This window comes from Poecilia reticulata, chromosome 13 (genome assembly GCF_904066995.2).
Source record: "Poecilia reticulata chromosome 13, P_reticulata-male-v2, whole genome shotgun sequence".
NCBI classification, from domain to species: domain Eukaryota; kingdom Metazoa; phylum Chordata; class Actinopteri; order Cyprinodontiformes; family Poeciliidae; genus Poecilia; species Poecilia reticulata.
The window spans coordinates 34,512,160-34,539,289 of NC_088842.1; the positions used below are offsets into that span (position 1 = coordinate 34,512,160).

Sequence of the window (27,130 nt, forward strand, 5' to 3'; positions counted from 1 at the left end):
ATTTCATTAGCTGATGTTTAGCAGTGGGTTTTCAAGAAGTCAGTTTCTTGATGCAGTCAATGTGACATGAACCTGAATTACTCTTTATGTCCAAACTGCATTTAGTTTTTACCTCCATATGTAAATTAGATGTTTTTTTTCTTTTGAAACTCATTCAGATGATATTTCTGATGATTTACAACAAAATGAACTGAACTGATCTCAATGTGAAGTCAAGGAAAGGACAGTGTTTGAGTTATAAAAACCATTTCAGTAATACCACCCCATGAAATAAAAATGTAAAAAAATCTGACTTTAAAATATAGTAAAACAGCATAATGTAATAATTGATGCATAATGTTGGTCACTGTTACATTTTGCTATGCAAAGGTTTCTCTTTAAAATATAACATAATAATGTGGCGCATTTTGTAATAAAACATCACAAACCAGTGTTTGTGTTGATCTCTCCAGGACCCCTGAATAGACCTTACCAGGGAGGCTTAAGAGTGTGACCCCTCTGTAATTGGACCACACTCTCCTGCCAATCCAGGGGAACTGCCCTCGATGTCCATGCGATATCAGCCAACACAACCCTACAACCTCCAGAGCTTTAAGAAAGTCTGAGCGAATCTCATCCACCCCGTGGCCCTGCCACCGAGGAGCCCTTTAACCACTCTGCAGCCCGACCCAGAGTCCCCAGGCTCAGCTTCCTCAATGGAAGGCGTGTTGATGGGATTGAGGAGGTCTTCGAAATATTCTGTCCATCGGCCCACAAGGTCCCGAGTCGAGGTCAGCAGCACACCATCCCCACTATAAACAGTGTTGGTGCTGCACTGTTTCCCCCTCCTGAGACGCAGGATGGTGGACCAGAATCTCCTCGAAGCCGTTCGGAAGTCTTTCTCCATGGCCTCTCCAAGCTCCTCCCATGCCCAAGTTTTTGCCTCAGCGACCACCTGAGCCGCATTCCATTTGGACTGCTGTAACCCATTAGCTGTTTCCGGGGTCTCTGATGGACATGGAGGCCCGATAGGACTCTTTCTTCAGCCTGACAGTATCCATCACTGAAGGTGTCCACCAACGGGTTTGAGGGCACAGACAACCTTACGGCCACAGCTCCGATAAGCCGCCTCGACAATGGAGGCACGGAACACGGTCCACTCGGACTCAGTATCCCCCACCTCACCCAGAACGTGTTCAAAGTTCTGCTGGAGATGGGAGTTAAAGCTCCGCCTTACAGGAGAGGATGCAAGACTTTCCCAGCAGATCCTCGCAACACATTTGGGCCTGCCAGGTCTGACAGGCTTCCTCCCCCACCACCGGAACCAACTCACCACCAGGTAGTAGTCAGTGGACAGCTCCTCACCTCTCTTCACCCTCGTGTCCAAGACATATGGCCGCAGATCCGATGAAACGATGACAAAGTCGATCAACGAACTGCTGCCTAGGGTGTCCTGGTGCCAAGTGCACATATGGACACCGTTATGCCTGAACATGGTGTTCGTGATGGACAATCCGTGACGAGCACAGAAGTCCAACAACAGAACACCACTTGAGTTCATTTCAGGGGGGCCGTTCCTCCCAACCATGACCCTCCGGTTCTCACTGCCATTGCCCAAGTGAGCGTTAAAGTCCCCAGGCAGAACAAGGGAGTCCCTAGGAGGGACACTGTCCAGTACCAACTCCAAAGACTCCAATAAGTGTGGGTAATCTGAACTGTTGCTTGGCGCGTAAACACAAATGACAGAGCCCATCCCCCCACGTGTAAGTGGAGGGAGGCTGCCCTCTCGTTCACCGGGGTTAACCCCAACATACAGGCACCAAGATGGAGGCAACAGGTATGCCCACTCCTGCCCGGAACCTCTCACCATGGGCAACTCTAGACTGGAAGTACGTCCAGCTCCTCTCAATGAGACTGGTTCCAGAACCAGAGCCTTGCGTTAAGGGGAGGCCGACTCTTTCTATCCGAAACCTCTCAGCCTCGCACACTAGTTCAGGCTCCTTCCCAACCAGAGACATGATATTCCACATCCCAAGAGCCAGCTTCTGTAACCAAGGATCACATCGCCAAGGTTCCTGCCCTCGGCCACCACCCATTCCACACTGCACCTGACCCCTTTGGGCCCTCCTATAAGTAGTGAGCCCATGGGAAGGGGAACCCATGTCTCCTCTTTGGACTGTGCCCGGCCGGGCTCCGTGGGTAAAAGCCTGGCCACCAGGCGTTCGCCCATGTGCCCCACTTCCAGCCCTGGCTCCAGAGTGGGGCCCCGGTGACCCACGTTTATGCGAGGGAACACTGACTCCAAAGGTTTTGTTCATCATAAGGGGTTTTCCATTTTTGTACTTTATGATTATGACCAAACACATAATATATTTCAACCTGACATAAATTAATGGATGTTGATTTTTTTCTGCACAATTATTCTGTGTTTTCTTTTGTAATTTTGTATCTTCAGGTTGGGAAACAAACATGTTTTTGTCATCTCTGCTTTGTTCTTCATTTCGTTGCAGATTGGCTGAATGAAAGCTTTGAACGATGCAGAACGTCTCTTCACAGCAGCACTTTATCCTGAACGGTTTTGCAGAACTGGGCGACCTGAGGCCGGTCCTCTTCGTCCCGTTCCTCCTCATGTTCATCGTGGCTCTGCTGGCCAACTCCCTGCTGGTTTATGTCGTCGTTTCTCAGAGGAGCCTTCATCAGCCTATGAGCATCCTCATCGCCGGCATGGCTTGTGTTGATCTCTGCCTCCCAGTGTTCTTTGTTCCCAACATGTTGCTCAGCTTCCTGTTTGACTGGAAGGGAATTTCTCTGATTGGCTGCCTGGTTCAGATGCACTTTATTCACTTCTTTGGAGCGTTTCAGACCACCTTCCTGGTGTGGATGGCTCTGGATCGATACTTTGCTATTTGTACGCCACTTCACTACCATGAACTGATGGCGCTGCAGAGATTCCTGAAGTTTATCGTCCCGCTGGTTGTCAGAAACATGCTCCTCATCTCTCTGTTTGTGAGTTTGGCAGGAAAGCTGTCGTTCTGCAGGAATGTGATGAACCACTGTTTCTGTGAGCACATGGCCTTGGTGGAGCTGGCCTGTGGATCCACCGCCATCAACAACCTGGCTGGACTGATGGCTATTTTCTTCATTCCTGTTTTTGACTTCTTTGTCATCGCTGCTTCTTACATTGCGATATTCAGCTCTGTGTTGAGATCCAGCAGCTCTGGTGTGAAAGCACTGCACACCTGCATCACTCACATCATGGTCCTCACCTTCAGTCTGACCTTAGCTCTCATTGCTTTCCTGTCATATCGAGTTAAAAGCGGACTTCCTGAAGCCGTCCGGGTTTTCTTCAGCACCATGTACCTGTTGTTCCCGAGCTGCTTCAACCCGATCATCTACGGCATTAGAACCACTGAGATCAGGCAGCACATTCTCAACACACTGACGCACTGGAAACACTTCGTCCAGGTCCTTCCCTACCATTAGAAACCACTTCCACCTCCAGTTGTTCCAAAATAAAAATCCTCTGAGCCCCTGATCAAGCAGCTCACACTCCTGGAACTGCCTCAGAGCTAAACCGAAAAATAAATCTCATCCATCAGATCTGACTGGACGTCTAACGGGAACAACCTAAACGATACAACGGGGCCGGCATTGAACAGAGACGTCACCTCATTTCCACCAGCTGCACCAAAAAAAAGTCACCAAGCAGCTGGAGATTACATTATCCTTCATCCTGGTACCAAAGACTCATCAGCCAGCTCGAGACGTAACACATCCCATCATGTGTCCAACTGGAAACCACTGAAAAAGGTTTGACTACAACAGACATCTGGCCTCCAAACATCAACCAGCTTTCTCCCAAAGTGACCCAGAAACCAAAATCTATGCCAAAAGGTCTTATTGTAGGTAAAAGGAATCTACTGTTTTGGAGAGAATGAAGGTTCTCTACATTCTGAGTGACGCCAAGAAAATAATCCCACTAACCTCTGATCGGCCGAACATTGAGAATCTAATCATACACACTGGAGCTAATGGCCAAACGAAATTCAGAAAAATCTCTGCCAGCTCAGTGACCTTCATTGACAACCACAAGGTCTTTTGGGAATGTCATCATCGTTTCAGACAGAATGGAGTCGTGCTTATTCTCTTAACTCTCAGACCTGGAAAATACAATGGAAAAACGGCATGTGGGCGTTCCAGTGCATGTTAAGGGGTTTTAATCAAGCTGGGAAATGATTTTTTGCTGCTAATCTTTTGATCACTGTTAACGTCAGGCCTCAGACACAGAACAACAATAAGATCACTGTCCCAGCAAACACTGTAGAAGGACAGAGACTCACTGCTCCCAAATAGGTTTCAAATGGAAACAAAGCTGGTGTGGGCTTCACTCCGCCGATCCTCCAGCATCTCCTGCAGTCCATCGGATTTTCTGGAAGCTGATAGGCAGCCTTGTCTGATCAAGGCCAGGACGGCCCATCTGACGTTTCATCACCTGAACTGATGTTTCTTACCTTTAAAGAGAAAATGGATCACCCATTTCTCTCCTGAGCGCCCAAAAGCATGTTGGGTGAGACCTGAAAGTCTAGAAAGGAGGTTCTCCACCAGCCCATGTTGAGTTGGAAGAGTTGATCTGATTACAGGTTTCTGCTGAATTGTCTGGAAAACTGGACTAATTTTACTAAGTGAGTCGATGTTGATTGTACTTTCAAAGTTAACAGGAATGATCAGACAGGGCGACATCAGCTACAGAGACACTGGAAATATTCAGGCCCTCACTGACGTGTGTTGGCTGTTTGACATGTTGAGTCAAACCAGCATCATCAAGAACGTCACAGAGTTTTTGCCCCTCTGTCTTCAGGCTCGTCAACATGGATGTTCAAATCTTCTACAATTATTAAACAGTCATAATCAATGCATATAAAAGCTCATTAAAGTCGGTGGAGAAATTTTTCACACATTTTGGTTTCATCTGAAGTTTATGTCAGTTTGTTTATAGCCTTTTATCTGGATTAAATCCTGACATGGCAGCAGTGCCGTTTTCTGTTCTCACTTAGAAAATGTTATGAGGAGGCGCTGATTTATTTAGTACAGGTGATGTTTTATTGTCATCCAACCATGTTTCTGTCGGGAACAACCTTAATATCCTGCTGAGTGATGAAATCAATAACTAATAATCATTTTGCTGATCGTGATCTTCTGTTTATCAGCACCAGTTTAAGTGACTCAGTTTCCAATAGTTCATGAATCAGGTTTGATTTCAGACCACTGTATTAAATTTTTCTGTTTTTTGTTAGTTTTCTGTTGATGGTCCGGTCGTATCGTACTGCCAGGGGACCAGATGCATTCTGGGAGAAGACGGGCGGTGTCAGAGGTCACTGAGGGGAATCAGAGCCAGGTGGGTTAGTGACGTTAAGTTTGATGTGTGGATGCTAAAAAGAGGAGGAGCCAGCAGAACTTGGTCAGTGAAATTAAGAAACTCAATATAATTTTAAAGAAATGGAAAGACGGCCTTCACTTTGGGAGTTAGTGACAGAACCGCCCATCCACTCATTATCATTTTACATTTAGAAAATAACAGTAGAAATTAAACATGCTTTTCATGAATAACACAATTCTGTTTTAAACATGTTTTAATTGATGTGTGAAAATTTTTTGTTTACTGTTCATTTGCTGAAAGCAGAGAATTATCATGTCAATAAAGTCTTGAAAACATCAGTTCAATCTGCGTGTAATTAATCTTTATAAAGTGTTTATAAAGATTCTGGGGATTGGTTCTGGTTTTCGTCCTGGTCGTGGAACACTGGACCAGCTCTACATCCTCAGCAGGTCCTGGAGGGTTCTGGGAGGAGGGTTCTGACGGTGTCAAACTTTCTGGTCTGACACCGGACCAGACCGGTGTCAGAGTCTGGTCCGCATTGCCGGCAGTAAGTCGGGCTCGTTTCCGGTGAGAGTTGGACTCCGCCAAGGCTGCCCTTTGTCACCAATTCTGTTCATTACTTTTATGGACAGAATCTCTAGACCAGCCGAGGTGTTGAGGGGATCCGTTTTGGTGGCCTTAGGATCGCATCTCTGCTTTTTGCGGATGATGTGGTCCTGTTGGCTTCATCGGAACGTGATCTGCAGCTCTCGCTGGAGTGGTTCGCGGCCTGGATGAGGCTCGGTGCCTCCAAATCTGAGGCCATGGTCTTGAGCCGGAAAAGGGTAGAGTGCCTTCTCCGGGTCAGGGGGGTCGTCCTGCCTCAAGTGGAGGAGTTTAAGTATCTGGGGATCTTGTTCAGGAATGAGGGAAGAAGGGAGCGGGAGATCGACAGGCAGATTGGGGCAGCGTCTGCCGTGAAGCGGGCCCTGTACCGGTCCGTCGTGGTGAAGAGAGAGCTGAGCCAAAAAGCGAAGCTCTCAATTTACCGGTCGATCTACGTTCCCACCCTCATCTATGGTCATGAGCTTTGGGTCATGACCGAAAGAACGAGATCACGGGTACAAGCGGCCCAAATGGGTTTCCTCCTCCGCAGGGTGGCTGGGCTCTCCCTTAGAGAGAGAAGCTCGGTCATCCGGGAGGGACTCAGAGTAGAGCCGCTGCTCCTCCACGTCGAGAGGAGCCAGTTGAGGCTCGGGCATCTGGTCAGGATGCCTCCTGGACGCCTCCCTGGTGAGGTGTTCCGGGCGCGTCCCACCGGGAGGAGGCCTCGGGGAAGACCCAGGACACGCTGGAGGGACGATGTCTCTCGGCTGGCCTGGGAACGCCTTGGGATTCCTGGAGGAGCTGGAAGAAGTGGATGGAGAGGGAAGTCTGGGCCTCCCTTCTGAAGCTGCTGCCCCCGCGACCCGACCCCGGATAAGCGGAAGAAAATGGATGGAAGGATGAGAATGAAGGCTCTGCTTTCTGAATGTCTCAGTGATATAACAGAGAACATAATCCCACTAAAGATCTGGCCAAACAAAAAAAAAAATCAGAAATCCTGAAAAATGACTTTCAGCATCTTATAAAGCGCGACTGAAAATCTGAGAACGAAGGTGTTGATCAGGGGACCAATACGGACAGCTGGACCTGGAGACGAGAAGTACAGCACTGATGAACCAAAGGTTTATTAAAGGAGCGTCTGTGGTGGTCTTCATCGACAGCCAGCATATTTTCTGTCTCCAGACGGAACCGAGCCGTTCTTAATCCGGGAGTTAACGCCCAGCGTTAACTGATGTACGGTCAAACAGAACGACCTCATGGGGAAGCAGAGCTGACCCTCCTGGATTCATCAAACTTTTCTCCGTCACTCTGAAACTTTCTCATGTCCAGAGAAACCTTACTAATGTCCCATCTGGGAGAACATTAGTAAGGTTTTTTTCTGCCATATAAACTCCATTTTCAGTCTGTTCAGTAAAATTTAGTTGTTTAAACTTTGAAACTGTTGATAGGAGTAAATTGTGATGTCAGTGACGGGGGAGGGGCTTCAGTCAGACGTCTACCTGTCGAGTTCAGGTGAATAAAAGCTGAAGCTCTGCTGCAGTATGTGCAGAGCTGCTGTGTTGTTAATCTGTTTTAGTTTGGAGAAGTTACTGAGGGACTGAATGTAACTGAACTGGTTTTCTGTCACATATTTGATTATTTTTCTTCACAGCTTTGCATTAGGATGTTTTTACTGATGTTTTGACTCTGTTTTCTTTTTAGCAGAAATCCTTTAAAACCATGAAAAACCAATGAAAATGCAGATAAACTCAAAGTTTCACTGCGTTACTGAAGCTCTCCTGTCGATTCTGAACTGACTGGTCTGATGTGAAGTGATTCTGTTTGAACTGAAACTGATTTTCCTAAAGTTGGTTTGATTGAAGCTGCTGAGCAAAGCAAAGGGTTTGTTTTTCTGTCCCTCTACAAGCAGATTCTAAAACCAGTGAAATCTGTTTTTTTGTTTGATCCTGAACAAGATATTTGCATCATGAATGATTCTTGCATGTCTGTTGAACTTTACTTGTCGTGTGAAACGTTTGCAGTAGATTTTTAGGAAGAGTTTAGATTTTCCTCGGCTGTAGTTTCTGCAGAACGACGGTGTTTCTGTTTGCAGAGTGACTCTGTATGGCTGCAGGTTTGCTCGGACCACAGAGACACATGTTGGGTTTGCTTCAGCGTTCTACGGCTCTGAAACCGTCAGCGTCTCCTGGACATGAATGAGAACGTTCAGATTGTGTTTGTCCTCCACGGTCTGAACGACTCGCTGACCAACCGTCAGATCTACTTTGCTCTCACACTGACGTCGTACCTCTTCACCGTCTTGGTGAACCTCACCCTCATCCTCACTGTGTGTCTGGATAAAACCCTCCACCAGCCGATGTACGTCTTCATGTGCAACCTGTGCTTCACTGGGATCTGCGGAGCGTCCAGCTTCTACCTGAAGCTGCTCAGCGACCTTCTGGCTGACGCTCATGTCATCACATACACCGGCTGCTTGACTCAGATGTTCATCTCTTACACTTATATCTTCTGCCAGCTCAGCAGTCTGACCGTCATGGCGTACGACCGCTACCTGGCCATCTGCCAGCCGCTGCGTTACTGGGTTCTGATGACTGGTCAGAAGGTGGCGCTGCTGTTGCTGCTCACCTGGTGTCTCTCATTAGTGGAAACAGCTGTGGGCCTCGGCCTGATGGCCAGACTTCGGCTCTGCAGCCACCACATTCCCCGGATCTTCTGCACCAACTGGGAGGTGGTGAAGCTGTCCTGCTCCGACACCTCCGCCAGCAATCTGTACGGCATCACTTTAATGTTTCTGCACTCAGTGCAAGTCATAGTGATCCTAGTGTCATATGTCCAACTGGTCCGATCCGCCGCTCGCTCTCAGGAAGACCGGAAAAAGTTTGCCCAGACATGTCTGCCCCACCTGGTCTCTCTGCTCGTCTTCTTTACCTCACTGCTGTTTGATACTCTGTACTCTCGTTATGGTGGCAGCTCCATGCCGGCGCTGCAGAACGCACTGGCTGCAGAGTTTCTCGTGGTGCCGCCCATCATCAACCCCATCATCTATGGCATGAACCTGAAGCAGATCAGGACCCGAATCAGCCTCTGGATCAACTTTAGACCTTAGAACCGTCATAGAGATTTCTTAAAGTAAAATCACAAAACAAAGTTTACCTGTAAGCTGTTATCAACGGGTCTCACGTTCGCACTCAGGACAGTGTTTACTGCTCAAAGGTTTTCCCATCCGGATGCATTTTGGATGTAGGACGTATTTAATACATTTCCAACAATTTATTAAAATTTCCTACTTTGACTTAAATCTCCCAAAGATATTTCCAGACAACCATGACTGTATCTGGAACTATGTGAACTGTGATTTCAGCATATTTTACAATATGGACTCGGTTTTAAAAAATCCAATACAATCACAATACAGTAGAAATCCCTGAAAATATTATTTGTTCTATATCTGGCATTCTATAAAAAGTGACCATGTTCGGAGATACCCAAATTATAAACATTCATAGTTAATCAAAATTTCATAAAAGAATTGTAAAAAATATTGACATATTTGTTGAGACAGAGGAAAGATGTGTGTATATGTGCAACACTTCAGTAAAAAAAAGTTGCTTATCACCATTTTACACAATTTACACCTGAATATATATATTTCAAATGTATCATTAAAAATGAACTGATTATAAAATTTGCTCCTGTTCGGTGCATCTACTAACTGCATTTTCTGAGCAAAGGAATAAACCATTGATCCAGATTTTATTCGGAATTCTGTAGAAGGAACTTTGAAATTATAATTCCCAAAATTTGAAACAGCCAGAGTCTGTCAATAAACCGAAGCTGGTTTTGACTTAAGGATATCGTTTAAAACGATTAGAATCTTTATGTCCAAATCATGAAATTGTCCGTCACCATGATGGCTGATAGAAATTATGAACCTTTTGTAATTTTACCAAACATTAATAAACATGACTCTTAAATAATGAAGTTTTCTCTTTTGCTTATGAAATGGTTATTATGAACACATATGACGTGAAGTAATATAAATGAACATTAATTAATTTGGACTAATTGTGCCTCACCAGTTCTTGGTGTTTATCCATACTGGACTGTGATATTCCCACAGATCATTCTGGGTTGTTTCATACGTTAGTCTGTACATATTCTGGTGCAAATCAGTCAAAAAGTAATTTGGCCCAATTTCCAAACTCCTCTGAAGTCTGGTTTATTTAATATTTACAGTTTATACTGAACTCTGTACTCAGACTGAGCATAAGGAAGGCAGCCATCTTGAAATAAAGATGGTCACCTAATGAACACAAAAGAAGGCCAAACACAAGTTTTCTATTTTATTGTAGCTCAGAGGAACAAGAATCTCGGCGTTCATTGAAATAAAAGTGAAACTGCAACAGGAAGCTGAATCTTTACCAAAATAAAAGTCTTCAACAGCATCTCATAGCAGCAGGAATACAGTTCTCAAATATATTTGCACCTCTGCCAGTAGAAAAATACACAACCTGTCCACATCTAAAGCTTCATACACTGATAAAGGAACATTCTGCGGCTTTTCTCACAATTCATCTGGAAAAAATTAAATATTATCAGAGATGGAAAAAAAATCAGGTTTTCATTTTACTATCAGAAAAAAACAAAGTCTTATTTCAGCAGCAAAACACAGGAAACATTTATTCTTATCTATAAATGCACTAAAATCCCAGAATGCACCTGAGTAAGAGTCAACAAATGAAATCAGATATTTCAGTTCAATTTCTTTGGATTTTTTTTTTACTTTTCCATTTTAATGTTGATCAACAGTAAATCAAAGCAGGAAAACATTTCAACCAATTTCTGAAAACAAACGATTTCTGACGAGTCGGCACAAAGTTTCTAACAGAAATAAAATTCTTAAGCAAAAACTGACCAGTTTCAGCTGTTTTGTGTTTTTGGTTTGATATTCATTTAAAAATTTTTTTAATTTTGCTCTTCACAAAACATCAGAAGTCTTAAAGCACTGAACATTTACAGAAAATTAAATTGTTTTAAAACCTGGAAAACTTGAAAAAAAATGATCTCCAGCTGAATTTTTTATATTTTTTAAAGAAAATTTCAAAGATAAAATAAAATCTAATATTTTAAATGAAACATTGGAGTTTCTCTTTACTTTTACACATCAATAAACCTTTGTTTCTGCAGTGTAACAGCTGATCACCTGTCGGCCAATCAGAGGACAGAGACCAGCTGCAGGAAGTGATGTCTCCACAGGAAGTAGGAGGCGGTGCTAGACGGAGCGGCGGATCAGGTGGTTCTTGTCGGGTTCTAGGAACTCGTCCAGCAGAGCGTCCGTCACCTTCCGGAGCTCAACCTCCAGCTGGGCCACGTCGCTGCAGGACGGAGAGACGGCAGTGATGTCACAGAGGCCCCGCCCACACCTGTCATGACATAAATCCTCAGCTGACCTGTCTCCCGGTGCGGCGCAGAACTCGGTGTAATACTTGATCTTTGGCTCGGTGCCGCTCGTCCGCAGCGTTGCCACGACGCCGTTCTGCAGCGTGAAGGTGATCATCTGACTGCTCCTGGAAACGGGAAGCACCTGTCGGAGGAATCAAGAGTTACAGGAAACGGCTTCAGATTCAACTTCCTGGAAGTTTACTCAGAACCACCTCGGATCAGAACTGAAACCCCTCAAGCAGAACCACAATCTGAGATGGAGCTTCAGGAGTCCAACCACTTTCAGAACCAGGTTCTGAAATTATTTTAAAAAACAACAACAGATTCTGCCTGGTCGTCGTTTTCTGGTGAAACTGAGTCCGAACCCGACAACACCCCAGGATCCAACAGAACCTCCTTCAGGACCAGTAACTCAGTCCAGTCTAATGTTGCTTTACGGGGGAATTTTTCTGCCATAATCCAAAAGCACATTTTCAGTCTGAAAGCAGGATTTCATGTCTTCTGTTCACAAAACTTTTAATACTTTTGCTTACATTTTTATTTTGAAAGCAGGACTTTCTATATATATATATATATATATATATATATATATATATATATATATATATATATATATATATGTCTATACATCTTTCTTCTGAAAACTTGTGGCAGAAAAACTCCATATTACTTTAGCTTATTAGAGTCTAACTTCGGTTCTCCAAGTCTGGGCTCCTGAAACCTTCCTGGTCAAACACACCTGAACCAAATGGCTGAATTTATTTTTTCCAGTGGTGGGCTCACTTATGCTAACATGCTAATCCACTAATTGTGGAGCTAGTTTTTACTTTTAAGATTTGCTAAGTTTGAAAATGTTTAAGGCTGTTAGAGATTTTTTGGTATTATCATTTTGTTATTACTTTAGTTCATATTCAGTCTAATGTTAATCAATAGTTAATCAACATTCAGTCTATAGATTATTGAGATTTTCAGTTTAAAGTGTTCTCTTCCTTTGTGTGTATAAACTGACCTGAAGGCCCATCTGCCTGTTTGTCTTCATGTGAAACAGTTAACTGTGTGTTTCCCAGACCTTGAGTTCCTTCTTATCAACCGGGATACTCCCTATCTTAGAAACTGCCTGTGTGCAGTAATAATTTGTCTCTGCTGTCTTCTTTAGCTATCCTCCCTGTTTCTGCTTGATAATAAAAGACAAGCTGTAACCAAAGGTCTTCAGACGCTCAGTGAACGGCTTGGAGGAGCAGTTTGCTGAGTCTTCTCCTTTTGCAAAAGCTTAGCCATAAAATTCATATACGTTGTCTGTGGTTCTTTTAATGAAGGTTCGAGAAAAATACCCATCAGTGTCCCTAAATAAATCGTTTAGGGATGAATTCTAAAACAAAATTTACTTGACTGCTTTGTAAATATTCAGTTGAATGAAGTTTGACCTTGGCTGCAGAGTTAGCTCATTTTGTGACGCGGTCCAACACACACGAACCAAACAGCTAAATTGCCTCTTTACCAACTGTGGGCACTTAAGCTGTCAATATAACAGAGGAGCTAATTTTTCTTTGCACTTTTGCAAACTTTGAAACCAGTTTGCACACTTAGCTAGAGAGCTAAGTGCGCTAAATTAGCTAACCAGCTAGGTGCATTAGCTTAAATACATTTTTCCAGTTAAATTCTTAAGTGGTGATTTACTTGACTGGTTATCAAACTTTCAGGGGAATACAGTTTGACATCTGGAACAGAGTTGGCAAAATAGACAACTATAAGGTCTGTTCCAAAGACTCAAACCGTTTAGACATGTCTGTAATGACAAATGTGACTGAGGACCATGTGCTATGTTGTAGAATGTTCTGTCATAGACGTACGGTGGATTCAGAGTTTGGCACTTTAGCTTTAGTTTCTGCTGAGTACCATGTTGGTGTAGCCATTTAGCATTTAGCAACCACCGATGGGCACAAGTGGTGCTGCTGATCTATCTTTGGGATTCAGAAGTACTGAAGCAGAGACCTTAGTGACCCGTATTTAATGGTCTGTGACGCTCCAACATATCATACAGCATTTTTATCATACTGAGGTCTGAACTGAGCTGATTGTAGGAAAACACAATCAGCTCAGTTCAGGAAGACCGGCTCCAGGAATCAGGATAAGATCAGAACCTCCACAGTGGAAGAAGAAGAGCTGCTCTCACTGATCTGAGGTCGGGCCGGCTGCTGTCGTATCCCGTGGTTACGTCCCTGACGTGGACGATCCGGATGCCGCCGCACGCCTTTGGATACGAGCCGTCTCCGGCAAAGTTCCTGATCCGGCTGAAGATCCTCTGGATGGTGGGGGGGTCATTACAGGTGACGTATGAGGTCTTGGACACATGGTAACCATACCTATAGACAGGAAGTGACAAAAAACTAGAGTGTCAAAATAAGAGAATAAAACAGACCTCAAACACCGACGTCTCAAACCAGCCATCAAACAGAACAACCTACTTCAGAGTCAAAATAAAGTTACATTTAAAAGATAAGCACTTTCCTAAACCTTCATACTTGAGTTGCTCGAGTATAAAAATTACTGCGTGTCAAATATGAATTTCACTCATACTTGCCATTATGATGCTGTTCCTTGATAAGAAATGTTGTATGCGTAATTTAGCACATTTTTAAATGTTTACCGATTATTCAGGTGATTTTCTCACTGCTTTGAAACCCTGATGTTTATATTAATGTTGCAGAGGCTGATCTGAGATCAGAACTGTTGCTGTTTGCCACCATCTGGTGGTGAAATGGGAGAACGTTCTGATGAACCAAACCTCCTCGTATTTTTACACCTCAGCCCCCAACCTGCTGCTGCGTCCTGCAGTCTCTTACGTCCTGTAGATGTTTTGAAGCTGCTGGTTCAGACTCAACTTCCTGGTCTGCAGGTACGCCGCCATTTCGGCCACAACCACGGCCGCGCCGACGCCATCTTTCTCAGGAACAATGCTGCCACAGAGGAAACCTGCACACAGTGACTTTGACTGAGTCAGATTGTTTTACAGTTTGAACACAATTTTTTATGCACAGAATGAACCATAAAGAGAAGCCAGAAGAGACTTTATACAGCAGCCTGTTATTAGGTGTAGTTCTGCTAATCTGCCAGTAGGTGTCACCACTTCAGCTGGTCAGGCTTCTTAACTTTCTTAATTTAGTGAAAATCAGAACATGGCTAGTAGCATTTATTAGCTTTTGAGTCACAAAAGTTTCCTTTGTGAAAATTTCTTTGCTTAAACCCCCCCCCAAAAAAACAGGAAATGTCTTTAAGTTAGATACTAGAAAAGAAGCATAGTGTTTACAGTGCTCCCTAGTGACGGATTAATGCAACTACAAGTTGATTCAGTTGGACTCAAAGGTGGCACTGAAATGAAATATTGTCTTATGCTGTCTTCAAATGGCAAGAATTTAAAATTGTTGGCTGATTTTCAAAAGCTGAGACCACACAGGGTGATAAAAAACCTTAGCTATAACAGGCCTGGTTTTACAGTGTGTGGTGTTCAGCCATACAAACTGATTTCACTCAACAACATTTAACTATCAGACGGGAAATCTTGCAAAACCTCTCGAAACCAAACATGAGTTCAGAGTAAACAAAGATGGCAGACGAGGAAGAAGCAATGGCGAAAGTCAGTGGACGATATTCAACAGTGAATGTCTTGGATGATCTCCAACTTCCACTGGACTTTCCGTTGCACCATGGAAGCTGTTCTGTCTTCTGTATTTTCAATTCCCCTTTGTGTTTCTGTCACATTGCTTTCATCCTGGCTACATTTCATCGAGCTGAGAAAATCCTGCATGTTGAATATCCTCTTTTTTAGGTCACAGAAGTCCCACCCGACTTCCTTCCATGCGGACCAGATCACTCTGAACACATGGCAGGCATGTCTCTTAAGATTGTTGAAACTGGAAAATCTGGACAAATTAGCCGTAGAGATCTTGCTGTGTGAATTAGGCTTTACATCACAGTCTGATTGTAATGAATTTAGCAACGAAACGTAGCAACAGTCGCTCATCAACAAGTGGTAGCAATGAGCCAGAGATGCAGTTCGATGTATTGAGCTGCGACCACCACTGATTATCAGGATCCTGGTTCTGATTGGACCAATGACGATTCTGGAAGTCACACAAACACAGAGAGATTTAAAGAGACAGCAGACCATCAAAGTTCTCACCTATAGACTCTTCGAAGGCAAATATGACCCTGTTTCCGGTTTTGGAGAGCTCATGGATTCTGTTCCCGATCCACTTGAAGCCAGGAAGAGTTTCCTGTTGGAGAACAAATGTCACAAGTTTGTTTCTGCAGAGATCCATCAGATGAGCCAGTCGCCTTCAGCTTTTTCTGACCTCAAAGTGGAAGCCCTCGATGCGCGCGAAGGCCTGCAGGATCTTGGATGACACGGTGGTGGCCAACATGTAGACGCTGTTGGTGTCCGCTGGGTCTGGATGGCTCTCCTTCCAGTTGAAGAACATCCACCATCCCAACAGGGCAGCCAGCTCGTTTCCTGAGAACACCTTCCACCCGCGCCTGCAACTCAAAGCAGACCCACATAACCTGCTGGGTGAATCCAGCTAGACTTCCCCTGCAGGACGGGGGTCTAACTGCAGCGAGCGTCGCATACTCGTCAGATCGCTCGGCTACGGCCAGCCGGTCAGCGTCGGGGTCGGTCGCTAGGACGATCCGAGCGTTTTCCCGCTCGGCCAGGAGGAGTGAGAGCTCCTGGAAAACAAAGGAGGACAATAAACACGGAGCAAACCCAGGAAGTTCTGACTCCACAGAGATCCAGGTTACCAGGACAGACTCTCCCTCCTCTGGGTTTGGGCAGCGAACAGAGGAGAAGTTTGGGTCGGGGTCTTTCTGCTCAGGGACGGGAACGGGCGGGACGAAGCCAAACACCCGGAAGGCCTGCTGGACGAAGTCGTGACCGACTCCGTGGAAGGACGAGTGGACGAACTTTAACGTGCAGCTGCTGTTCAGATCCCTGGAAAACACAGAACAGGGTCAAGGGTTCAGAAAGTTAGCAGAGGAAGTCGGGAGAGAACAGGAAGTTATTGGGGGGAAACAGAGGGAGGAAACAGGAAGTTACCTGTGGAAGCAGAGGGAAGTGAGGTCGTCCATGTAGCAGCTGTTGATCTGGGTCAGGGGGTCGGTCCTCAGCGAACTGCGGTCCACCAGCTCCTCGTCCCAGCAGGAGGCGCTCCAGGGCTCCAGCTGCTCCTCTATACAGCGCAGCACCTCCTTATCATGAGGGGAGGCGATCTGAGCGCCGCTACACCAGTACACCTGCAGGGGGAGACAGAGACACGCTGGAACTCCAGACGGTTCAGATCCACAGAGCATGAGGTTCTGGATCCGGATCACACGGATTCATTAAGCCACATCTAAAGGTTTCTGTTTGGGACAGACTCTCCGGACCGGATGAGCGCCGCAGGAGGTTGTGTTTGGTTTGAGTGATCCTTCAGCCTGACCTTGTAGCCGTTGTCCTCTTTGGGATTGTGTGACGCAGTGATCATCACTCCAGATGCGGCTCCCAGCCTCTTCACAGCGTAAGGCTGGGAAACAAAACGTGGAAACAAACAGTTTGGTAAAGAGACACCTCAACCCGGGTCAGAAAGTCTCCACAGCTGACAGAAGACTTCCTGTTTTTACAGAAGTTCGTCTGCAGAGGATCCAATTCCTCAGCATCTGATCTGAGGTGCTAATTCCAGGTCAGATGTTTCATCAGTAAAAGAAACAAAACAAAAAAAAAACTCCAAACAAAGCTAATTTATACCAATCCACACATTTAACAACAGCAGGAACATTTATTACGGAACTACCTAAAGAAATATTCACCTTCCTGGAGATTTGACCTTTTTATTGCTTTAGAAATTTTGGCTTTCAACATTTTGGCTTTCTGGACAAAAAAAAGTTTTAAAATCAAAAACTGATTTATACAAAAATGTATAAATTTATTTATACATATATACATATATATATATATATATATATATATATATATATATATACAAGTACCTGGGAATACCACAAGCAAATGGCAACCTCGATGAGGTCACAAGGAAAGGAGCCACAGCCAAATACCTCCAACGAATAAGGCAAGTCCTGAGAAGCCAGCTCAATGGCAAGAACAAGATCCGTGCAATAAACAGCTATGCCTTACCAGTAATCAGATACCCTGCCGGAATAATTACCTGGCCAATGGAAGAGATGAAGGCCATGGATGTTAAGACTAGGAAGCTACTAACCATGCATGGAGGGTTCCACCCCAAATCCAGCACCCTGAGACTGTACACGAGCCGTAAGGAAGGAGGCAGAGGACTAGTGAGTGTGAGAGCCACTGTCCAGGATGAAACATCCAAGATCCATAAATACATCAAGGACAAAGCCTCAACGGACGATGTGCTCAGCGAATGTCTCAGGCAATGGGGAACAGAAGACAAGGTGCTGGAAGTACCATCATGGGAGGACAAGCCCCTACATGGGATGTACCACCGACAAATAACGGAAGTGGCTGATATCAGGAAAACCTACCAATGGCTGGAGAAAGCTGGACTCAAGGACAGCACAGAGGCTCTCATCCTGGCCGCCCAGGAACAGGCCCTAAACACCAGAGCAATAGAGGCTCAGATCTACCACACCAGAGAAGACCCAAGGTGTAGGTTGTGCAAGGAGGCCCCTGAGACAGTCCAGCACATAACAGCAGGGTGCAAGATGCTGGCAGGGAAAGCGTACATGGAACGACATAACCAAGTGGCGGGCATAGTGTACAGGAACATCTGTGCAGAATATGGACTGGAAGCCCCAAGATCAAAGTGGGGAACACCCCCAAAGGTGGTGGAGAATGACCGAGCTAAGATCCTGTGGGACTTCCAGATCCAGACAGACAAGATGGTAATGGCGAACCAACCGGACATTGTGGTGGTGGATAAAGAACAGAGGAAAGCCGTTGTGGTGGATGTAGCAATACCAAGTGATTACAACATCAGGAAGAAGGAGCATGAGAAATTGGAGAAATACCAGGGCCTCAGGGAGGAACTGGAAAAGACCTGGAAGGTGAAGACCACAGTGGTGCCTGTGGTCATCGGGGCCCTCGGGGCAGACAGTCACCCCCAAACTGGAGCAGTGGCTCAAACAGATCCCAGGAACAACATCAGACATCTCAGTCCAGAAATGTGCAGTTCTAGGCACAGCCAAGATACTGCGCAGAACCCTCAAGCTCCCAGGCCTCTGGTAGAGGACAGAGCTCAGAGGATGAAACAGACCACCCGCGGAGGGTGAGAAGGGAATTTTTTTTTTTAATATATATATATATATATATATATATATATATATATATATATATATATATATATATATATTGTATATTTATATACATAAATATACATATATTTATGTATATTGTTTTTACATAAATAAAACAATATGCAGCATGAAATGAGTATTTAACTGACTGATCTAATTCAACAGAAGTCCAGTCACTTGGTGCTGCAGCCTCACAATGAGTGACATAAATACTCACTAAAAAGGCCTGAATATTTATGGAATCACTTATTTCATGTCACACATTTTTATCTGATTTAAATTATTTTGTAGAAATCCATTTTAACTTTGACTTTAAAAAATCATGCCGATCATGATTGATTAGTAAATGAGCTGAAAAGATAAATCATCCAGGGAGGCGAATACAGTGTGAGATATTAGAGAATCGACCGGACTGAGCGCGCTCAGACTGCTGCTGTTTATGCACCATCAGCAGAATATTCCTTTAACAGTGACGCCACTTCTACAGGAAGTGATGTCACTGAGCTTCCTCACCACGTAAGGAGTCGGGACGAACGAGGAGAAGAGATGGACAGGAACGTCTCTGCTGAGCATCACTGCAGCCGTCAGCTTGGCCAGCCTGGGAGGCACAAACACACAGAGACCTGGATCAGGAAGCAGGACGCGTCCAGGGGACGGACTTCCTGTTGCACTTCCTGTCTGGGTGCCGTTCCATCTCTGTACCAAATCCCTGGAAACAAAACCAGATGGAGAGTTCCTGCTGTTCACCTCTGACTGCTGCAGCCGCTCTCCTCCTGACCTCTGGTGTCGTATCCAATGACGACACCTCGGCTGCCGAGGTCAGCAAAACACCTGCACAGGTACGCATGAAGGCCCTGAAAGGAGCGGAGCAACAGGTCAGATGGGCAGGAACGGGACCAGTTACACTGGTCTGCAACCAGTATGAGACAGTCCTTACTGGTGTAGTAACTGGTCTGGACCCTGACTGGGTGGGTTTTACTGGTCTGCAGCCTGATTGGACTGGTGTATGAACTGGTGAGTAACCTGTGAGGACTGGATGACGGTCAGGTCGTTGATCCGGTTGAATCCGGCTCCCATCGGGGCTCTGAGTCCGGCCGTACCGAAGCTCATCCGGCTGCAGAGTCTGGACCGCAGGTCCTCCAGGCGACCCGCCGCCACCAGAGACTCCACCTGAGCCCGAGTCCATTTGTTCTGCAGAAGGTCAACACAGACTGATGACACCGAGTTCAGAATAATGTTCTGACCAGTTTAGGTTAACTGGACCCAAACCAGTTGCAATCTGGTTCTGGTTTCAGACTGCTTCCCTTCTGATTGGCTTTTATTGGCGTGTTTCTGCTCTGAGGATAAAGATAGAAATCCGAACATGAGGGAAGCTTTTCCCAGCTGCTGACATTTACAGAGCAGGTCACGGTGACCTTTAACCCACAGAGCTCTGACTGCAGGAGGAGGCCGGCTGGACATCAGGGAATATCAGGAGTTTCATTTGGTCTCATTTCGTAATCTGGTTTAAAGTACGTAACTTTTATAAAACATATTTTGTTAAATATTTGTTGAAACGGTCACTACGTGGTGACAGTGTGGGATGAGATGTAATTTGTGGAAAAAATAAATAAATCGTTCTGCTCTGCCTTTACCCAGCGCTCACTACAAACAGCCAATCAGAGCCAGGAGGAGGGTCTTCGCGCTGTCAATCATCCTTGTGTGTGTGTATGTGAGTGTGTAAGTAGCTTGGCCATCGATTACGGTGGATAAATGATTTTTTGGAACAATAAGTTGTTTCTTTGCCAGTAGCACATTGAGCAGCGAGTTTGACTTGCAGCGCTAAGCCCCTCCTCCTGGCTCTGATTGGTTGTTTTTTGTCAGGAGTGGGTGTATCTGTCTCATATTACACTGTGATAGTTCTAATATGTAAATGTTACATACTGCAGCTTTAACAGCAACAACTGCTTTTACTTCCAGGTCTGCTGTAATGTGTGCTGATGAGTTTCAGAACATGAAACTGATGCTGATTTATTTTGATTGTCCTAAACGATGACTGGAGCCTCTGCAGATGAAATGACAACATGAACATGCATGAACAGTTATCACATTAATCCACCTCAATCAGCCTCTGTTGGGGCAGGTTCCAGGCTTTTCCTGCAGGCTGGAGCTGAGGATGGTAATAAATCCAAACACTGGGCCTGTAATGACTCAAACAGCTTAGTCACGCTGTCTGATTACCCACACATTGTTTAATCTGTTCCCACTAACCCTGGTGAGCCCTAACTCAGAGCCCCCATATTCAGACCCAGAGGTTTAGCTTTCTTAGTCCACAGACTGAAACAATCAGAACCAGCAGTGCTGTCTGCGAGTTTTCTGTACTAACCTGACCTGAGGATAAATTCGGCATACATTGTTTCAGTTCAGGAATGTCCGTTCAACAGTGATCTCATCTTTCTTAACATCTCATTTAAACGCACTAAACAAACACCAATTAAAGCTCTGACCTAAAGTGTTTCTATTTTAGAAAATAAATGCGCCGATTTTTCCAGGAGGCGTCATATTTGTTTCCCCAGTTTCTTTTAATCCTCTTTGTGTTTTTCAGCTCGTTTGTGTGAGAATCAACGGTGAAGCTGTGCGTTTTCAGGGAAACTCCCGGGTAACGGTTACCGCTGCCAGGCTACAACCGCAGAACCTGGAGCCCGAGTCGCCGTTAACGGGTAGACAGACACTCACCCTGTCCCAGTCCAGCCACTGCTGCACCGCCTTGTCCAGCTTTGGGTCCCCGGTTCTCCGCCACCCCAGGTTCGCGTTTAGGTCCCCGGTTCCTCCGGTTCCCGCTGTGTCTTCCATGCCAACACACCGGAGCGGGCTAACTAATGCTCAGCCATCAGACTGGAGGGAACAGCTGCTGTGTTTGCCGGCTGTCTGTGCTTTGCTGCCTTTCCCCCAGCAGCACGCTGTCACTGCCGGGTTGTTGTTGCAGCTGCAGTGCGTCAGCACCGTCCGCCTCTTCCTCCAGGCAGCTAACGTACCGTTAGCCACAGCTAGCCGCTGTTAGCACCTTCCATGAAGTTGGCTTCCGATTCGTAGTATAATTAAAGGATCATTCCATTTTTTTTTTAAATACTTGGGCTACATCAGATATGATATGGATTACATTGTAAAATACGTTGACTCTTCAGAACTACACTGAATTATTTATATTTTAGGAGCATTTGGTGAAAATACCAATTAAAAAACGTTTTATGTGTAATATAAAGGTCTCACTGATCTGAAATTATTCAAGAAAATAACATTTCTGTAGAATTCAATCCAATTGTGACCAGTATGGTTATTACTGGATTCTGATCTAGAACTGATCAAATGCGTTTTATATTATTTGACAAAAGTGGCATGTTTGTTTAAATCAGATACCGACTTCAGTGCAGAAAAATGTTAGTCAAAAATGAAACTGAACCGGATCCTTTCACAATAAAATAGAATTATTTTTATTCACAAGCTTTGTGCAGACAGGCAAGGAATTATACTTTCATTCTAATTACTTTGAATAAAGACGTTTAAAATGTATAAGGAGGATAAAATATTTAAAAAAAATTTTTTGTATATTTTCCAGTGTTTTTACAAAAGAGGGAATCACGTTGAATTAGTGCAAATATTCCCATTATTGATCTGCTTGTCCGTTAAGTGTCCATCAGAGACATTCAGGAGGGAGAAACCGTCTCTGTAGCTCTGAGCTGAATGTGAAAGTCTAATCAGTTTGTGTCCAGGATGTGTGGGGTCTGCAGAAACGTTAGCTGCCCTTTTCCTGATCCCAGTGAAACACACTGATGGTTCCGTTCAACATAAAATACTGATACAAATATAAACTCTGAAAACTAAACCGACTGATGTTTCCACATAACAAGCAGGTTTCATCTGTTGTTCTGAATCAGACAACAGGCTCATCGTCTGATCTCTTTATTTTATATGAAAAACACAACGGAGGTATAATTCAGTTTTAGTGTTAATGATTCTTAAAAATGTTTTGTTGTCAGTGGAGGAGAAAAACAGCATCATGAGTGAAAGTTTCTACGCAGACGACGCGCCGCCGTTCCGGTCGGGTTCTGGCGTTTCTGCCTCCGCCAGCCGGCAGCCGAACTGCTCCCTGAAGGCGTCCAGCAGGTGAGGGACGGCTTCCTCCACGCTGACGTGTCTCTGCAGCTCTCTGCTCAGCGACGTCACGCCTTTGCCTTCGATCCCACACGGCACGATGTGGTGGAACCACGACAGGTCCGTGCTGCAGTTCAGAGCCAAGCCGTGAGACGTGACGTAGCGGCCGCAGTGGATTCCTGGGAACACAAACGCTGGTCAAACTGAGGCGCTTCCATCGGCTCTGCAAAGGCTGATGACAGGAGAACCACGATGGAGAATAAACCGCAAACCGACTGGTTACAGGTTGCTTTATTCTGTCACATCACCACTCAGTCCACCAGGATTACGGGCCCAGTGGACCGTCAGCAGCTGGAGTAGCAGAATCTGAGTGTCAATTATTTGTGCAGCAAACATTGTTGTTTGTGCCGCTTTCATTTTAAAAGGTCCACCATCCCCTGACTTTCACAAAATCAGACTGTGCTGGTGTTCAAATGTTTGAGCTGCAAACATTTTCATATCTTATCATTTTAAAAATATTAACGAAAACAACATTTCCAGAGGTCAACCAGTGCTTCCCACGTTTACAAAATCAAATAAAACTTCCAAACAAAAGCAGCACAAATTATTTTTGCAGCACCAACCAGCATAAATGTAGTAGAGTTAGTTGACTGACGCCAATTTTGTTTGACTTGAAGGTGAAACAACAACGTGACCCAACATCACTGAGGTAAGAGCTGAACCCCACGACTCTCAGCTTTCATCAGGGCCCATCGCCTTCAGTTCTCTAAACTCAGGTGGTTGTTCTGTTCACATCCGACAAAAACTGCAGGCTGACAACATGTTTTCATGTCTCCAATAGAAAAATTCTCTAATAACTACAACAGAAAAATGTTGCAAAAGAAAAGAAAATGCAGAAACAGCAGCAAGTATTAAATCCTGCAGACCAAGCAGAAGTCCTCCAGACCACTAGGGGAGCCGACCACCAGCTATATAGAACCAGACACAGACAGAAAATAGAGAAAAGTTGACTTTTATGTCATGTTTATTTCATAACATCCAGTCTTTTGCATTATATGTAATCTGATGGACTCCAGACTCCCCCTAGTGGCCTGGAGGATTTCGAAGTGACTTTGCAGAGTTGTTGTCATTTTTGCCATTTGTGGTATTTTCCTTTTTGTTTCCATTTCCTGTGGTTGCAGTGTTTTTCTGCTGAATTTGGTTTTTGTTTGCATTTGCATCATTCATGTGTTTGCAGTTCATTTAGCTGTTTGCAACCATGAGCCACCGTATTTCTGTAGCAGCAGAATCATGTCACCACACCTGCTGCTTTGTAGCGCGACACACAGTTTCCCCAATCAGGTGTTAGTTCAGGGTTCATGAGCCCAATTTGGTGGGTCGACTTCAGACCCTCTTTTATTTTGTGCCTGGATCTTTCAGCTGAGCCTGAGATCCAATAAGAAGGTTTAAAATCACAGAAAGAAAGAATGATCTAAAAGTAGAAGTAGAAAAGAACAAAACTTCCACAAAGAGGCACAAAATTTGCTGGAAAGAGACAAAGAACTAAGTAAAAACGCAAAAAATAATCAGTATGATTTTTAAGAATCATACTCAGGCACAAAATAACCAAAGAAAGACAAAAAAATTAACGCAAAGAGGAAAGAAACCACTTGATTAGTTTAAACATCCACGACTAAACCACTGCAAAGATCTGTTGAAAGGTTCAAATCTGCTGGAAAGAATCACACAACCTCCATAACAAGCAAAAAAACATGAGAAGAAGTAAAACTGCAGCAGCATAAAAAAAACATCAAAAACTGAATGTAAAGATGGAAGAAACCACTATAAACAGAAACTGATAAACAGACTGAAAACCACCATAAAAACGCACTAAACCACAGCAAACAGGAGCAAAACTGTCTGAAAGAACCATGAAAAGAAGCAAAACTGCAGAAAAAAGGCAAATAAAAACCCATCAAAGTGAAACAGAACTACCATACAGAAACAAACATCAGAGTTTTAGAGCTGCTACTGCAGATCAATGAACAAAAACATTATCTGGCCACAGAGGAGTAAATATCTGCCATAAAACTCAACATCAATATGGACATATTTAATGTAACGCATGATTATCATGGCGACAGTGGCAACTCCGACAGAGGGTCCGGGGGGCCCAAGGCCCCTTCTGGAAAATGCTAGTAGCTCCATTAGCCCCCCTGAGAATCGTGCTAAAGTCATAAAAATATATACAGAACAAACCCAATAAATAAATAAATGAGTTTATGAAAAATAAAATTAAATTTACAGAAATAAATAAGTAAGTCTGTTGTGTCGTACCGATGGCGCAGATCTTGTTGTCTCCGACCCAGACTCCCGTGTGAGGAGACGTCGCTGCTTCCACGCCGAACCTGCTGCACAGCGCGATGACCGTCTTCTCCAGCTGGCCCACGTACCACCGGACGCTCTGAGGGAACAGAACCCGCGTCACAACCAGAACCAGAGGCGCCATCGGATCTCAGGCTGCTCAGGTCCAACCTTCTTAAAGCTCCCCAGGTTCAGCACCGGGTAGCAGACCAGCTGACCCGGTCCGTGGAAGGTGATGAGTCCTCCTCTGTTGGCGTGGTGGACGTCGGCCCCCAGCAGCCGGAGCCGGTCCAGTACTGGACCCGGGTACGGTTTGTGCCGGATCCCAGTGGTGTAGACTGGCGAGTGCTGGCAGAGCAGCAGCGTGTGGGCCGGACCGAACCGGTGCCGGTCAGTGTAGACCTGCTGCAGCCTCAGACCCTCCTGATAGGACACCAGGCCCAGACGGACCACCTCCACCAGGGGCCTGGCGGTCTGCATCCAGAACTGCAACGGGACCAAATCTAGTCAGAACCAACAAGTTCAGAGGTTTGGCTCATTTTGACAAGAAACGGGTCATCTCAGGATTCTTCTAAATATTCTGACATGTTTTGTCAGGAAAAGCTGAAAACATTTCTGGGTCAAGTTCCTGCAGCTCAGAGAAGCTGGAGAGCCAAAGTGAAGGACGCATACAGAATCCCCCTGAGATTCTACTTGTTTTTAGACTTTCCTCGGTACCGCACCGGTCCAGAACTTGCAGTGGGAACAAACAGGTCCAATCCAACCTGCAGAACCTCACACTGAGTTCGGCTGCCTGGTTTCACCGGCTGCAGTCAGAAAACAGCTGATTCAGGAGGAAACTCTGATTCTCTGAGCTGCAGAACTAGAAGCTCGGTTCTGGTCCGGTCAAGACAGCAGGTGAACCTCAAGCCTGATCCAGGAGACTCACCTGTCAACGTCACCGCGTGCTCGCCCAAGTCCTCTACCTGCCAGCTGTGGAATCCGCGTGGGCTTCCGGTTTACCGCCGCACTTTCAACCGGAAACACACAGAGGCCTTCATAATAAAGCTGTTCAATTTTGAATTACAGATGGAGCTCTCGGGGACGTTTACATGTGGTTTTATATGAAGGAAAAACATAAAAGAGCAATTCAAAGAGAAATCACCATTGGCCCCAGGAACAGCTCCTCAGCACTATGGTTTAATTCACCGATATCAAAAATTTGGGATGATAATCAATATTTACGCCTCTTGAAAAAAATTCTACACCATATTGTTTCTCTGCTTCAGTGAAACACCCAATAATTCAATTTCAGCCATTGGATTTGTTAAATCCATTGAGCAGCAACTACTGACTCAATTAGTAATTGATTATTGTGACTTTTCAAATAAAATAAATATGCACTTTGTGTAGATTGTTCAGTTAACCACTTAAGCCTTTTATACAATATTAGAAATGCAATAAAAGATAGACATAGACCGAGTATATTGTCATTCAATTCAACTCAAGATGCAATAAAGAATTAATTAAATTCCGTTTTAATAAGAAAATAAACATTTTACTGTGTTCCGAATAAATGACTCCGTGTTTATACGTAACAATTGCCTAAAATGCAGCAACATAGCATTTCTTTAGCATGCAGCTAAAAATACTTACATCAATATGTGAAAATGAGTGTAGGACTGATTTGGTGACTATTATTATTATTATTTTATTTTTTTTTAAATTAACCGATTCATGATTAGATAGGAAAAGCACTTCTTTTTTTTTTCTTTTTTTTTGCAGAAATTGAACCAGGTGAAGCTGAAACTTTACCACTTGAGGAGTTTTGGCACATACAACGTTTTCTTTGTTGTTGTTTTTTACTTAGATGCAGAATGTATACATTTTTGGGATAATTTCAGTTCTGAGTATGTTCTTCCAGCGTCGTATCATATTATGTTGGGAATTTGTGCTTTTATTTTGAAAACTCTGACTCCCGCCACA

General features: G+C 44.6%; 4 protein-coding genes across 9 annotated transcripts in view; 2 read left to right on the plus strand and 2 right to left on the minus strand.

The window, feature by feature from the left end:
- Positions 1-5,694, plus strand: part of LOC103475284 (olfactory receptor 52K1-like) — a 58,653-nt gene extending 52,959 nt beyond the window's left edge. For all 3 annotated transcript variants that reach the window (XM_081614341.1, XM_008426783.2, XM_008426785.2), the window contains exon 2: positions 2,490-5,694. In XM_081614341.1, coding sequence (XP_081470467.1) covers positions 2,515-3,462 — 948 coding nt within the window. In that variant the 5' untranslated portion in view covers positions 2,490-2,514 and the 3' untranslated portion in view covers positions 3,463-5,694. The remainder of the gene's footprint in view (positions 1-2,489) is intronic.
- A 2,422-nt stretch (positions 5,695-8,116) lies between these two features.
- On the plus strand, positions 8,117-10,073 carry LOC103461610 (olfactory receptor 8A1-like). Its single transcript, XM_008403873.2, has one exon. The coding sequence runs from the start codon at positions 8,133-8,135 to the stop codon at positions 9,045-9,047; it is 915 nt and encodes a 304-aa protein (XP_008402095.2). The 5' UTR covers positions 8,117-8,132; the 3' UTR covers positions 9,048-10,073.
- Positions 10,074-10,271: 198 nt separating this feature from the next.
- On the minus strand, positions 10,272-21,737 carry pgm2l1 (phosphoglucomutase 2-like 1). Of its 4 annotated transcripts, none has more exons than XM_081614340.1 (14): positions 21,407-21,737; positions 19,629-19,882; positions 19,439-19,545; positions 19,205-19,289; positions 16,858-16,941; positions 16,476-16,672; positions 16,181-16,370; positions 16,011-16,108; positions 15,736-15,943; positions 15,564-15,657; positions 14,227-14,356; positions 13,557-13,746; positions 11,392-11,525; positions 10,272-11,316 (listed from the first exon to the last, which is right to left on the minus strand). In XM_081614340.1, exons 2-14 carry the CDS (start codon positions 19,875-19,877, stop codon positions 11,214-11,216), a joined length of 1,869 nt encoding a protein of 622 aa, XP_081470466.1. In that variant the 5' UTR covers positions 19,878-19,882; positions 21,407-21,737; the 3' UTR covers positions 10,272-11,213. The 4 variants fall into 4 exon arrangements, with proteins under 4 accessions (XP_081470466.1, XP_008425000.1, XP_081470465.1 ...); XM_008426778.3 differs by having other exon boundaries at positions 15,736-15,922; positions 19,715-19,882; positions 21,407-21,735; XM_081614339.1 differs by having other exon boundaries at positions 19,715-19,882; positions 21,407-21,735.
- Positions 21,738-22,582: 845 nt separating this feature from the next.
- Positions 22,583-26,180, minus strand: lipt2 (lipoyl(octanoyl) transferase 2). The gene is made up of 4 exons (XM_008426776.2): positions 26,094-26,180; positions 25,337-25,651; positions 25,139-25,265; positions 22,583-23,001 (listed from the first exon to the last, which is right to left on the minus strand). The coding sequence occupies exons 2-4, from the start codon at positions 25,643-25,645 to the stop codon at positions 22,742-22,744; spliced, it is 696 nt and encodes a 231-aa protein (XP_008424998.1). The 5' UTR covers positions 25,646-25,651; positions 26,094-26,180; the 3' UTR covers positions 22,583-22,741.
- Positions 26,181-27,130: the final 950 nt, after the last annotated feature.